The following is a 15658-nucleotide window of genomic DNA, read 5'->3' as shown; positions in this document are numbered from 1 at the left end:
TTTTTTTAATTTTTTTTTTTTATCTTTTGAAAAGTAAGGTTGATTATTTTTTTTTTTTGTCAAACTGAGTAACAGTGACAAGTAACTCCAATCAATACTCACATGAAGCAAAAACAAATTAAACACAAGCATGGTCAATACAGAGGAAAGCAAAGAAGGTTTAAAGAACATTTATAAGCCACTCTCTGCCCTTTAAAATATCTTTATATTTTTTTCACTATATAATAATATGTGACTTACATGTGCTTCTATTTACCTACATTCCTATTCATAATTATGACCAACTTTATTAGATAGTGTTCAAATGAAGTCTGGGAGGAAAAGATCAGAATATACAAAACTGGCTAGTATTGCCCCTGAAAGATGGAGAAAGTTGGGGAAAGAACAATTGCAAGGAATTAATAATAGTAGTTAAAAACAGAAAAGTAATATGGTTAAAAAACAAACAAACCAAAACCCCAAATCTTTAAATACAAAAGAAAAAAAAATTAAGACTCAAATGCATATTTTTAAATCAGTAACAGAATCAATAACCAACACTATACATAAAGCTATCAGAAAAGACCTTGCTATTGAGGACTCTTAGTATTTCAGAGCTTACACATATTAACATTTCCTTCATTTGAAGATTTGAGGATATAAGATCAGGAATAATCACATGAAACAGAAAATACACATTTCAAGCTGGTGAGTTTAAAATCACTTTCAAGACCAATTTAAAGAACGGAGTATTTAATCTATTCTAAACTTGACTCACCACTTATTTATATTGTGTATTTGGTCACACACAGTTATAATGATTCTCTAGCTTCTTTTTGATTTTATATTCACCACTGCTACAGAGTAGATGGCTTTCAAGTATCTGCCCTATCAAATCATCTTTCATTAAGAAAGCTTTTTTTCATTGAATGATGAAAAGAAAAAAAAAAAAAAAACAAGAAAGAAACTCAATGAAGAACAAACCCTTTGTTAAGGAGTCAGTAAAATTTGGAAACATCTGCTTGCTACCTGTTACGTTCATAAACATCACCATGTCTATGGAGAAAGTGCCAGTTAAATTGATTTGCCTCTACCTCTACAATTCAAATCAGAATTAAAAAACAAAAAAAAAATGTATCTTTTGGCAGTACGAAGGGTTGAACCCAGAGCCTCACACATGCTAGGCAAGTGCTCTACTAATAAGTTACATCAAAAGCCCTTTTTATTTCATTTTGAGACAGGGTCTTGGTAAATTGCCCAGGTTAGCCTTTAACTTATGACCCCTCTTCCTGCCTCTGCCTCCTGAGTAGTGGGGATTACAAGTGTGCCACCACCATACTAGGCTTTAAGATATTATTCCTGAAACACAATCATACATGTTTAATTAGTTCCCACCTATCATTGTCCTTGAGGAAAAAAAAGAACAGAGTACTTGACAATTGCTTATTTAAAAATAATTTAAAAGTCAGAACTGGAGTCATGGTGTCAGGTGGAAAAGAAACCTAGGGTGATTTTTAAACGATCTGAGTTTTTGACAGATTACAAATCAAAATTTAAAAGCAATAAACAAATAAAAATACATAGTGTGAAATTCACAAAATGAAGGAAAAAGGGGCATTTGTGTTAAAATAATTTAATTCTCCCTGTACATCTCTGTTCACGTGAGAAATCAAGGTACACACTTTACAATATTTACCTGTTTTGAGACATTCAAGTCAATTCAGACGGCAAAAGTAGAATTCAATCACTAGTGAAATGTTTAAAAATATATATATTAAACAAAAAAATGTCTTTATAAGATAAAAAATAATCTTCCACAATGCAATAAATTGCAGATCACTGAAATTTTAACTCTTTAGATGATTTCAGTTCAGTTTTTGGTTTCAAAATTTAGAGACAGTTTTAAAAAAAAGTGTGTTGGCAGAATTTCTATCTGTTTTTACGTTTCTCTTTCTTGCTTCGACTACTTGTTACACTGGTTAAAGATGAAGATGGAGGTGCTCTTGCATGACCGGTAGCTTTCAGATGGTCAAAAAGTTTATTCCGGGATGGAAATTCACTATGGCAGGTTGTACAGCTGATAAGAATATCACTCAGTATTTGTGGTTCAGCAGGTATTTTGACAGTTTTTTTCACATCTTTGGTTTTCTTTCCTTTGGGCTTAGGAACACTTTTAGCTTCACTTTTTGGATCATCACAAGGTTCAATGGTCTCTGTGACATTGACATTTTCTTGGGGACTATCTTCTAATTTTTTGGCACTGTCTTGATTTAAGTTGATATTTTCTGGATCAACCTTTATTCCTTCTCCAGGTCCATTTTCATTACAATTGTCATCATAATTCTGTGCCGGTTTTTGTTTCTTTTTCTTCTGTTTTTTAGAAAGCTTTTGCTTTGTTGTGTCTTCTATTTCTTCCTCGGAATTGGCATTCAATAGATTTTCATCTATATGAGATCCTGAAAAATTTTCTTCTTCTTCCTCCAATTGTTGTTTTAACAAGGCAACCATTTCCCGATGCTTCTTTGACTTTTCATGATTCTTCATGGCCTTTTCTGTCTTGAAAGATTTGTCACATGCTGGGCAGTAAAGGTCATCATAAAGCTCAGTATCCTCCGCCTCATCACTATCTTTACCATCTTGTCCATCTTTAAGCTCATGCTGCTCCATTTCATTATCATCTGATCCATCTCCAAACTCCTTTTCATATCGTGCTTCCATCTCCCGGAGTTCCTTCTCCAAATCGGCCATGGTCATCCAGCTCTGTTCTCTGTACTGTTCTGCCAGTTTTGCCTGCTTTAGTTTCTGTTGCCGTCTCATCTCCTCAGCCTTCCTCGCCTTCTCTGCATTCTGTTCCTCTACAAGCTTCCGATGTGCCTGCACTCTTTTATCTCTTTTCCGGATGAAAGCTACCAGCTGCCGAACAAGCTCATTCTTCTCTTTCCTTGCTTTGTCTCGAATCTTTTTGTTTTCTTTTTCCATGGCTCGTTTTTCCCAGCGGTTTGAAGCTTGCCGTGTATCATATTCTTCCTTCCAAGCAAAATTCTTTTGGGTGCAGAAACTCTGCCAATAAGCGTAGAAAGGGTGGACTACCTTATCATAGTCACTCTGGGAGTCTCCAAAAGTTGGGAAATCCTCAACATCCTCCTCTAACACAGATTCCAGTTCTTCCTTTGCAATCATTTCAAAAACACTACGATACACTGTGTAAAAACCCTTTTCATCGTCTCCATAACCAGAATAACAGGTAACAGTGAAATAGTGAAGCAAATCTAAGCTGTCATCTTGGTATTCTCCATCAAGCCCTCCTTTAAGTAAGGCCTCTCTATGATTATCATACCATGCTCTTTCCTGAGGGTCACTCAACACATCATATGCTGCTTGAATTAATTTAAATTGTTCAGCTGCTTCTGCGGCATTATCCAGATTTTTATCCGGGTGCCATTTCAGGGCCAGCTTCCGATTAAAGTCCTTACTTTAAATAAAGTTCAAGAGGGTCATTGAAGGAGTCCAAATACCTATCGATTTCATCATGCTTTACTTTTGGGCTTTTTGTCTGGTGCCCAATTTGGGGAGGATGTTAAAAAAAAAAATTGGAATCAAGCCTAGAGTACCATTTTTTCTTCAGTAACCACAGGACCATTGTGGAAACACTGTCAATATCCATCCTTTACTGCTATGTCTAAATATTGAAACTTCTGAGGCCTGCAAAAGAGCTCTCAAGGAAGGTAGTCAAGTGAAAAATTAGCCAAATCAAATATTATTAGACATCAGTATGAACCCAGGGCTATTATAATCAGACGTAATTATAGAAACTATTAGCAGGCTATTCTATTGTCCATCTCTTTACTATCTGGTTGCACTTCAATTTAACCACTTATGTTTGACCTAGTTTTTGTTATTGACCTCCTGCCATTTCCCCCAGAAATCAGTTCCACTGTGTATGAACTGGAAGATTGTATCGTATCTCCTGATGTGTAGTTCAAACTGTATCCAAGTTAACATAAAATTCTTCTCCTTAGAAAACCATTCTTTAGTTTTGAGCAATATGGTTCCACTTTAGATTTTACTTTCCCCCTTATTGGTATTATCTTAAGATGCAAGTTAAGGTAGAGACATGCAAGTTTATCATTATCTTCATCTTTCTTTTTAACTTTATTAATGTATCATATTTATATGTTTACCAAATCAAAACAGAAGTGCCTAATTATTTGTTCTGTGAATTAGAGCATATCTCAACTCATTAAAGCAGTAAGAAAAGGGGAACAAGCATGAGAACCTTATTCCTAGATAGACTTGGCAGTGGGCTGCAACCAAGGGTCTATAGCTGAGTATTCAGAGACTGAGGACTGAAAACTGGCCCGTGCTGATTTAGGCTGTCTCAAATTATCACTTAACCTGTCTGACCTCAGGTTTATCATCCTAAACCTGAAAGTTTCACATGGGAGTTCTGAAAATTTCTTCCTTCCCTTTCAGTCTGTACAGCAAACTATTTAACTAGATTAAATGTCTGGTCTTGCATTCGTCTAAGAAGCCTATGGAAACTCAGAGAACCCGAATAAACTACACATCTTGGTAGAAAAGCTGAATTAAAACCCTTTATCATTGTAGTGTCTATGTTTTCGAATTATGCTGAATAAATCTGTCCATGTCCAAAGTAAATGTGTGACTAAAATTAAAAGGTGACTTCTTGAAGCAGGGTATATTTTTGTTTAGTTGTTTCCTGATTTTTCTCATAACTCCTCAGTTATTCCCTTTATGGTGGCCATTTGAATAAGGTCAATGATATTTTTAGTTCGTATTTCTTCTTTTTAAGTAGCTCTCTTAACAAAAGTTGCTCTTATTGAAAAATGAGATACACTAAATAATAGAATCTATGATTAGATTTAGAGGTTAGCTTTTCTGAAACACTATACAGTAACAGGATTAAGGATTAAATTAACCAAGTTATAATCTGCCCTCCTGAGTCATAAAAGTAGGAGTTTTATTAGCCTGAGAAAGGGCGGAAAAAAGTGGAAAGCCAGATGACTGTCTTAAAAACTATTTCCTCATAGGGAAAGAAATCTTGACATTTCAACAAAGGTGCCTTTCCTCTTCTTTCCTCTGATGAACTATCAGTTAAGATGCTCCCCAGGGCTCCTCTTTACCTTTTATTCTATAACGTGTTGAGATGTTTGAGTTACTTCTGAGTCCTAGGAAGCATCATATAAAAAAATTGTGAAGCAGAAGGCTGAGTATTGAAGGGTTTTCCCTCCAGGGTTTCAGAGGTTCAAATTGAGATTCTCTAATTAATGCTCCAGTAGGACACAGGGTCTTTCCCCCAACCCCATTTCTCTCTTTTGTACGCAATCTCAAGTTCATAAGGCACCCATTTGACCTGTGCTTCTAGGGCTTTTTGTTAACACTTTTCTATGCGAGATACAGTTGTTTGTTTCTGTATGAGTTTTTATGCAAAACATTCAAAACCAAAAAATATTAATTATTACATTAATCATGAATTTGGATCATGATTAATAGGAGACTATTTGCAATCCCCAGTGCTCCCCAGGGCTTGGTTTTATGACATTGGTTTCAAGTCCATTTTTATTGAATTATTATCTTTCAGGTTTTGGATTTCAGATCCATTTATTTCAAGTATTTCTGTTGCATGTTTGTCATGGTGGAAATTATAGAATTTCTAGTTCACTTTTTCTTTATAATCACAGATGGAAACCACAGAAATGGAGTCCTTGTATCCTAGTGCCTGAGTCTGTCAGACAGGGAATAATGGGCACCAGCGAAGCCTGCGGAAAGGGGTTACAAACAAGAGGTAAGGAGATTTTCTATTTATATGTGGTTTAAAATAGTTTTCTCTTTATATGTTATTAAAATCATGTTACTCTTAAAATGAATAAGTCCATCTCAGATTATCATTCCAGTATTAGGGAAATGTGAAAATATTTGCAGAAAGCAAATTCTCCAAAAGTTTACCCTCAATGTATTTTGTTTCCAGAGGGCAACTAGAAGATGTGCTTCACTAAGGTGAGCAAAACAGGAAAATTTGGTCTGCTACCTGGAAGAGAGTCCATTCACATTCAAGGGCAGAAAGGGAAAGGAAGTCCTGGGACCAAAGTGGTCTCATACCTAGAGAGCAGCTAATGTTGGTAGGAACAAGAGACCTACACATTGTCAAAATGAAAATCTTAAATAAATGGACAGAATAGATCATTTGTCATGTTTAACTTGAAAAACTGCATGAGAAATATTTTGCAAGTGCAGAAACACTCAGACTCAGAGAAGGTGTGCAAATAAAATGTGAAAGAACTCCAGGAAATACAAAAAGTTGTAGGTGGTGGTAAGACATATCTTCAGCTCCCCTGCCAATGGTGTTGTCAAGGAAAAACACCCAAGTATGTATTCTAGCAAAAATTGCGATTTCAACAATATTGACACTTTGGTGGAAGGGCTTGGGAAGAGCTCTAAGAAGGCATCAATAGAAAATGTCTAACAATGAGGAATTAATAGATGGAAACATATGCACATTTGCATAAATAAGAAGTATACATCAAAGGAAACTGTAAAAGGGTCTAAAATAATTGACTCAAGATAGGGACTTGGGTAATTATTTTTCACCATTATGCAAATTTGAAAGCTATGTATATGTATTACTTAGACAAAAATATACTTTAAATGGTGATTTATTTAATGTACTAAATAGTTATGTAAGTGAACACATTACAAAAGATGGAAAATCTAACTCCAGGAAAAAAATATTACGCTGGAGGAGGAATGAGGCAAGATTTTCACTGTGTTCATTTCTTGTTGTCCTCACAGATGAGGTCTACTTTTTGCATGCTTATTTGTTGGTTGAATTGTGGATCCCCAAAATATATATCCATATATCACCCCCATACCCTTTGCATGTGGCTTTACTTCAAAAAAAAAGATCTTAATTAAAAATAGGCAGGGTTAATACTATCAAAGAATGATATATGCATCTCTGAAAATGCCATGGTGAAACACATTATTTTGTATAATTATGATGTGCTATTATGATAAATAAAAGTAAGAATCTGATGGTAAGATTATCCTGCGCTTTAAATCCAATGACAAGTGTCTCTGTGAGACACAGAAGACAAGGGATATTGGAATGATGTAGCCAGAAGCCAAGGACCATCTAGTTCCACTGAAAGCTGGAAAGATCTAGAATGGATTCTCCCATGCAGACTTTGGAGGTTGTAGGGTCCTTCTGGTACCTTGATTTTGGACACTTAGTCTCCAGAGTGTGATAAAGAATATTTTCTTGTTTTCAGCTACCAATATGTAGAAGTTCTCATGGCTGTCTTAGGAAACCAATGCAGTGTTATTGTTGTTGTTAACTTGACAATGAGGTTCTTATTTTATCACTGCAAGGAATCTCATCAATGGGAATTTCTTGAGGTTTGGATTACTATTGAGCGCCCCTAGAAAGGGTTTGTCTGTGTTTCTTCTGTACACTCACATGGAGTCCATATCTATCTGGAAAAAAAATCTAAAAATTAATGTTCTCTTTGAGGACCCATTGTAGAAGAGCATAAACTCAGACCAGGTAGTCTTAAGAAAATCAGCTTAAGGTTGTAAATTCTCAAGAGACATTCTTTCCTTTTGTTATCCAATGCAAAGTTTTAGAATTGCAGATGGACTTACTGGGACCTTTTGATAGGCAAGTTTATTTTTATCTAGTTTCCCCTTAAACTCTGAAGACTAACCTTGTGATCTCTATTTCTAGTGTGGGGCCTTTAAAAAAAGTCCCTATTTAAAGTCCAGTCTATGAGGTTTAATAGAAACCTTCACAACAAAAGTTGTCTTTCTTGCTTACCTTGCAGAGTCTCATCCTTTCATTTTGTTTGGGACTTTATTGATTCTTTTCTTTCCAACAAACCTAGCAATAAATTTAGAAGATGTGTATTTTATTCAATGTTTGTATCTTTTTCATTTGAAAGGATTGTTTATGTGGCTAACTTTTAAAATTGGTGCATAGTTAGGAATCCATTTGTGTAATTACTCTTCTATTTAAAAAAAGAAGAAAATAAAGAAATCAGCAGAACATGTAGAATTACAGCCATGGCTAAAAGTCTCTGTCATCTCCAAGGAGATGGGCATCTTGAGTTGTGTTGTCCCATCCTTTACGGAGAACCAGGCAGGCCTTCTGCCCAGTTTCTTTTTTTTTAATCTGAATAAAGAAATACTGGTTGTAAAGCTTTATGGAAAAGGAAAGTATAAAAAGAAACATACATATTCTAATACTTAAAAGAAATTGCTCTTACAAGGGTCAAATTTCGGTACTAAAACAAGAAGGAAAAAGCGAAGGTGCTGGCATTCCTAGAAGTGTGAATTAATCTGTAGATGAATTCTTTTTTAATTATCCAAAGTCGCTGCTTTAAAAATGGTTTAATAAGATTTCTGAGTACTTTCATCTCATTCATCAGCTGTGAGCATCCTCTATCAGCATAAAGACTCAACATGTGGCGCTGGAATGGAGACACAGTAGGTGCTAGAGATTAAAGGTGTCTTGTCTGCAATAGCCTGGACTTCCTGCATTCTTTTAGGGTCACTTTCATTGAATAATGTTATGTGGACCAAAGGAGGTAGATCTCTAATCACTGTCAAATCTTTTGTTCTTCCATAATTAGTTTTTGTGACAGTGAGAAACTTAGTCTTCTTACATAAACATTTTGATGGAATCTGTGTGTTTTCTTCACATTCAAAGAATGTCTTTTAAATAAAAGTATTTTCCAGAACAAAACCATGGCATTTGCAGGGAAATGGATGGCATTGGAGAAGATAATGCTAAGTGAAGTCAGCCAATCCCCCCAAAACAAATATTGAATGTTTTCTCTGATATAGAGAGGTTGACTCAAAGTGGGATTAGGAGTGAGAGCATGGGAGGAATAAATGAATTCAAGATAGGGAAGAAGGGTAGGAGGGAAAGGGAGAGGGTAGGGGAGTAACAAGGATGGTGGAATGTAATAGTCATCATTATACAAAGTACATGCATGAAGACTTGAATTGGATGTCAACATATTTTATATACAAACAGAAATACAAAAAGTATGGTATTCATGTGTATTAAGAATTGTGGTGCAAAAAAAAAAAAGTTACCTTAGGTAGAGGGAAGTGAATGGAAGAGAAATCAGAGAATGCGGGGATAAGAAAGATAGTAGAATGAAACAGACATTATTACTATATGTATTTATGTGACTGTATGACCAATGTGATTCTACAATATGTATACTCAGAAAAATGAGAAATTATATCCCATCTATGTATGAAACATCAAAATATATAAGTGCATTCTATTCTCATGTGTAACTAATTAGAACAAATAAAAAAAGAAAGAACCCCCTAGACTAGCACACCTAAGTGGCAGCCTGCTCTCAGGTCCCCTCTTGCCCCTGTGAGAATTTCACACTTGAATAAATCCTATTCCTTTAAAAAATAAAAGTATCTTTTATTTTTTTAAAACTGAGCAAAATAGTTCAATATCAAAATAAGTTCTGGGATGCCTTTGCTTTCGAATAGGGTAAAGTAATATATAGGAAGAGGTTAAAAAATAGTATAGTCTAAATAGTATAGCAATTTATACCTTATGTCCAAAAATGTAAATACATATGAAATATATATATATATATATATATATATATATATATATATATATATATATATATATATATGTTTATGTCTCCCATTTTAGCAAGGTATTTTTATTTCATGCTTTTTCAGAATGTAATTTTTCAGGTTTTAATGTAACTGAATATTCTTGAAAAACAGAAGTAAATGCATTACATGAACAAAACTCAAAGGAAACAATTCATACTGTATGTCTCAGTACTGTATTTTCTGACTGAAAATTGTTTTTAAATGGTGTTGTCTTCATAGAAAGAGAGAGTTAAAGCTTACTAGCCAAATCTGTCTAAAAAACAAAGAAATATACCAAAAAGCTCACACTTTGAAAAGCCCCATGTATCATCACAACCTGTCCGTAAAAATGTCCAAACCCTCAATGTGCTAGTTTTCTACCAATTATGATAAAATACCTGAGATAATCAACTTAAGGAAGGACAGATTTATTTTGGCTCACAGTCTTAAAAGTTTCAGTCCACAGTTGTCCCATTACTTCTGGGCCTCTGGTGAGGCATATCTTCATAGTAGGAGCACATGGCAGAAGAGGCTGCTCACTCAAAGTAGCCAGAAAGCAAAAAAAAAAAAAAAGACAGGAAGGGGCCAGAGTGCCCTTCAAAGGTACATCTCTAATAACCTAACTTGCTTTCCCTAGGCCCCACATCCTGAAGGTACCCCCACTTCCCATGGTGCCACACACATGCTGGGGAACGGGCCTCTGGACAACATTCCAGACCCAAACTGTGGCAATCAGCTAGTCATGTTTTCCTATCTGATACCAGGAGTACTTTTTAGGAGACAAAGAAGATACTTTTAAACTATTGGACATTCATTCTCCAAATGTAGAATAAAAACTTATAATTACATAAGTTTGTTCTGTTATGTTCATTTATATGAATCACAAACAAAAAGGCATTTCAGTAGATTCAGAAAGGGAAACACATACCAGTTTTTGTTGTGACTGGGTAATAACAGAGAGAGATGGTCATAACCATTTTTATTTGAAAATGAAACTTTTTTTTTTGTATGGGAGGGGAGAGGAAAATTTCTCCTTGGAAGAAAAGTGGAGTCATTTCATCTATTTTCTTCAGAACTTGGACAGAAATGACCTACATTAGGACAGGGGATGTAGCTCAGTGGTAGAATGCTTGCTTAGCATGCAGAAAGCCCTGAGTTCTATCCTCAGCATTGCCTAATACTATTACTAATAATAGAAATGACCTACATTAGTTGTGGGATATGGGAATTTCCGGTAGGGAATGGGAGCAACTGCAACCTACCCCAAAGACCCTTCTTCCAATGTCACTTTCTTAAAAGAGCAGAGACATCTGGCAATACTTTTCCTGTGTATTTAATGAAAGGAGAACTTGTCCCCACTTCCCAGATCAACCTACTGAAATTTCTGATTTAGATGACAAGCAACTCAATTGAGAATACTACCAGCAGAGTAGAACACTTAGAAGACAGAACATCAGACAATGAAGATAAAGTATTTCAACTTGAAAAGAACATAGACAGCTCAGCAAGACTGTTAAGAAACCATGAGCAGAACATCCGAGAAATATGGGATAACATCAAGAGACCAAATTTAAGAGTCATTGGGATACAGGAAGGGACAGAGTTTCAAACCAAAGGAATGAGCAATCTATTCAATGAAATAATACGAGAAAACTTCCCAGACTTGAAGAATGAGACAGAACCCCAAATCCTAGAAGCCTACAGGATGCCGAATGTGCAAAATCATAAGAGACCCACACCTAGACACATTATAATGAAGATGCCCAACATACAGAATAAGGAGAGAATTTTAAAAGCTACAAGAGAAAGGAAGCAGATCACATTTAGGGGTAAGCCAATCAGGATAACAGCTGATCTTTCAACACAGACTCTGAAAGCTAGAAGATCCTGGAATAACATATTTCAAACACTGAAAGAAAATGGGTTCCAACCAAGAATTGTGTTTCCAGCGAAATTAAGCTTCAGGATGGAAGATGAAATTAAAACCTTCCACGATAAACAAAAGTTAAAAGAATTTGCAGCTAGAAAACCATCTCTTCAAAACATCCTTGGCAAAACATTACAGGAAGAGGAAATGGAAAATAACAATGAAAACCAACAGTGGGAGGTAGGACACTAAAGGGGGGAAAATAATCAAAGAGGAAAACAAACCATGTTTAGTAACATAAATAAACAAATATGGCTGGAAGAACAACCCATATCTCAATAATAACCCTAAATGTTAATGGCTTAAACTCACCAATCAAGAGACACAGGCTAGTAGAATGGATCACAAAACAAGACCCAACAATATGCTGCCTACAGGAGACGCATTTGATAGGAAAAGACATACATAGGCTGAAGGTGAAAGGTTGGGAAAAATCATATCACTCATATGGACTTCGGAAACAAGCAGGAGTATCCATACTCATATCAAATAAAATAGATTTCAAGCCAAAGTTAATCAAAAGGGATAAAGAGGGACACTACATACTGCTCAAGGGAACCATACACCAACAAGACATAACAATCATTAATATATATGCCCCAAACAATGGTGCAGCTATGTTCATCAAACAAACTCTTCTCAAGTTCAAGAGTCTAATAGACCACCATACAATAATCATGGGAGACTTCAACACACCTCTCTCGCCACTGGACAGATCTTCCAAACAAAAGTTGAATAAGGAAACTATAGAACTCAATAACACAATTAATAACCTAGACTTAATTGACATATATAGAATATACCACCCAACATCAAGCAGTTACACTTTTTTCTCAGCAGCACATGGATCCTTCTCAAAAATAGATCATATATTATGTCAGAGGGAAACTCTTAGACAATATAAAGGAGTAGAGATAATACCATGCATCCTATCTGATCATAATGGAATGGAACTGAAAATCAACAATAAAAGAAGGAAGGGAAAAGAATACATCACTTGGAGAATGAACAATAGGTTACTGAATGATCAATGGGTTATAGAAGACATCAAGGAAGAAATTAAAAAATTCTTAGAGATTAATGAAAACACAGACACAACATATCGGAATCTATGGGACACATTGAAAGCAGTTCTAAGAAGAAAATTCATTGCTTGGAGTTCATTCCTTAAAAAAAGAAAAAACCAACAAATAAATGATCTCATACTTCATCTCAAAATCCTAGAAAAAGAAGAGCAAAACAACAGCAAAAGAAGTAGAAGGCAAGAAATAATTAAAATCAGAGCTGAAATTAATGAAATCGAAACAAAAGAAACAATTGAAAAAATTGACAAAACTAAAAGTTGGTTCTTTGAAAAAATAAACAAAATCGACAGACCCTTAGCCATGCTAGCGAAGAGAAGAAGAGAGAGAACTCAAATTACTAACATACGGGATGAAAGAGGCAATATCACAACAGACACTTCAGAAATACAGAAGATAATCAAAAATTATTTTGAATCCTTATACTCCAATACATTAGAAGATAGTGAAGGCATAGATAAATTTCTTAAGTCATATGATCTGCCCAGATTGAGTCAGGAGGAAATAGACAACCTAAACAGACCAATATCAATTGACGAAATAGAAGAAACCATCAAAAGACTACCAACTAAGAAAAGCCCAGGACCAGATGGGTATACAGCAGAGTTTTACAAAACCTTTAAAGAGGAACTAATACCAATACTTTTCAAGCTACTTCGGGAAATAGAAAAAGAGGGAGAACTTCCAAATTCATTCTACGAGGCCAACATCACCCTGATACCTAAACCAGACAAAGACACTTCAAAGAAAGAAAACTACAGACCAATATCTCTAATGAACCTAGATGCAAAAATCCTCAATAAAATTCTGGCCACTCGGATACAAAAACTTATCAAAAAAATTGTGCACCATGATCAAGTAGGATTCATCCCTGGGATGCAAGGCTGGTTCAATATACGGAAATCAATAAATGTTATTCACCACATCAATAGACTTAAAAATAAGAATCATATGATCATCTCGATAGATCCGGAAAAAGCATTCGACAAAGTACAGCATCCCTTTATGTTCAAAACTCTAGAAAAACTAGGGATAACAGGAACATACCTCAATATTGTAAAAGCAATCTATGCTAAGCCTCAGGCTAGCATCATTCTGAATGGAGAAAAATTGAAGGCATTCCCTCTAAAATCTGGAACAATACAGGGATGCCCTCTCTCACCACTTCTGTTCAACATAGTTCTCGAAACACTGGCCACAGCAATTAGACAGACGAAAGAAATTAAAGGCATCAAAATAGGAAAAGAAGAACTTAAATTATCACTATTTGCAGATGACATGATTCTATACCTAGCAGACCCAAAAGGGTCTACAAAGAAACTATTAGAGCTAATAAATGAATTCAGCAAAGTGGCAGGATATAAAATCAACACGCATAAATCAAAGGCATTCCTGTATATCAGCGACAAATCCTCTGAAATGGAAATGAGGACAACCACTCCATTCACAATATCTTCAAAAAAAATAAAATACTTGGGAATCAACCTAACAAAAGAGGTGAAAGACTTATACAATGAAAACTACAGAACCCTAAAGAGAGAAATAGAAGAAGATCTTAGAAGATGGAAAAATATACCCTGTTCATGGATAGGCAGAACTAACATCATCAAAATGGCGATATTACCAAAAGTTCTCTATAGGTTTAATGCAATGCCAATCAAAATCCCAATGGCATTTCTTGTAGAAATAGAGAAAGCAATCATGAAATTCATATGGAAAAACAAAAGACCCAGAATAGCAAAAACAATGCTAAGCAGGAAGTGTGAATCAGGCGGTATAGCGATACCAGACTTCAAACTATACTACAGAGCAATAGTAACAAAAACAGCATGGTACTGGTACCAAAACAGGCGGGTGGACCAATGGTACAGAATAGAGGACACAGAAACCAATCCACAAAACTACAACTACCTTATATTTGATAAAGGGGCTAAAAGCATGCAATGGAGGAAGGAGAGCATCTTCAACAAATGGTGCTGGGAAAACTGGAAATCCATATGCAACAAAATGAAACTCAATCCCTTTCTCTCGCCATGCACAAAAGTTAATTCAAAATGGATCAAGGAGCTTGATATCAAATCAGAGACACGCCGTCTGATAGAAGAAAAAGTTGGCTACGATCTACATACTGTGGGGTCGGGCTCCAAATTCCTCAATAGGACACCCATAGCACAAAAGTTAATAACTAGAATCAACAAATGGGACTTACTCAAACTAAAAAGTTTTTTCTCAGCAAAAGATACAATAAGAGAGGTAAATAGAGAGCCTACATCCTGGGAACAAATCTTTACTCCTCACACTTCAGATAGAGCCCTAATATCCAGAGTATACAAAGAACTCAAAAAATTAGACAATAAGAGAACAAACAACCCAATCAACAAATGGGCCAAGGACCTGAACAGACACTTCTCAGAGGAGGACATACAGTCAATCAACAAGTACATGAAAAAATGCTCACCATCTCTAGCAGTCAGAGAAATGCAAATCAAAACCACCCTAAGATACCATCTCACTCCAGTTAGATTGGCAGCCATTAGGAAGTCAAACAACAACAAGTGCTGGCGAGGATGTGGGGAAAAGGGTACACTTGTACATTGCTGGTGGGACTGCAAATTGGTGCAGCCAATTTGGAAAGCAGTATGGAGATTTCTTGGAAAGCTGGGAATGGAGCCACCATTTGACCCAGCTATTCCCCTTCTCGGTCTATTCCCTAAAGACCTAAAAAGAGCATGCTACAGGGACACTGCTACATCGATGTTCATAGCAGCACAATTCACAATAGCTAGACTGTGGAACCAACCTAGATGCCCTTCAATGGATGAATGGATTAAAAAAAATGTGGCATTTATACACAATGGAGTATTACTCTGCATTAAAAAATGACAAAATCATAGAATTTACAGGGAAATGGATGGCATTAGAGCAGATTATGCTAAGTGAAGCTAGCCAATCCCTAAAAAACAAATGCCAAATGTCTTCTTTGATATAAGGAGAGTAACTAAGAACAGAGTAGGGT

General features: G+C 35.6%; 1 protein-coding gene across 1 annotated transcript; it reads right to left on the bottom strand.

Moving 5' to 3' along the window:
• Positions 1-1596: 1596 nt before the first annotated feature.
• LOC124107719 (dnaJ homolog subfamily C member 21-like) lies at positions 1597-3451 on the bottom strand (the record flags this gene model as incomplete). Its single annotated transcript, XM_046465884.1, has 1 exon — positions 1597-3451. A coding segment is annotated over one exon (1543 nt), but the record flags the coding sequence as incomplete, so codon positions are not given.
• Between the last annotated feature and the right edge of the window lie 12207 nt (positions 3452-15658).

The sequence above is a fragment of the Marmota monax genome, unplaced genomic scaffold (genome assembly GCF_021218885.2).
Source record: "Marmota monax isolate L192 unplaced genomic scaffold, Marmota_monax_Labrador192_F-V1.1 WCK01_AAM20220418_F8-fsc02403, whole genome shotgun sequence".
Lineage (NCBI taxonomy): Eukaryota > Metazoa > Chordata > Mammalia > Rodentia > Sciuridae > Marmota > Marmota monax.
The sequence above is the reverse complement of the archived record's forward strand: the minus strand, read 5'-3'. Positions and strand labels throughout refer to the sequence as shown.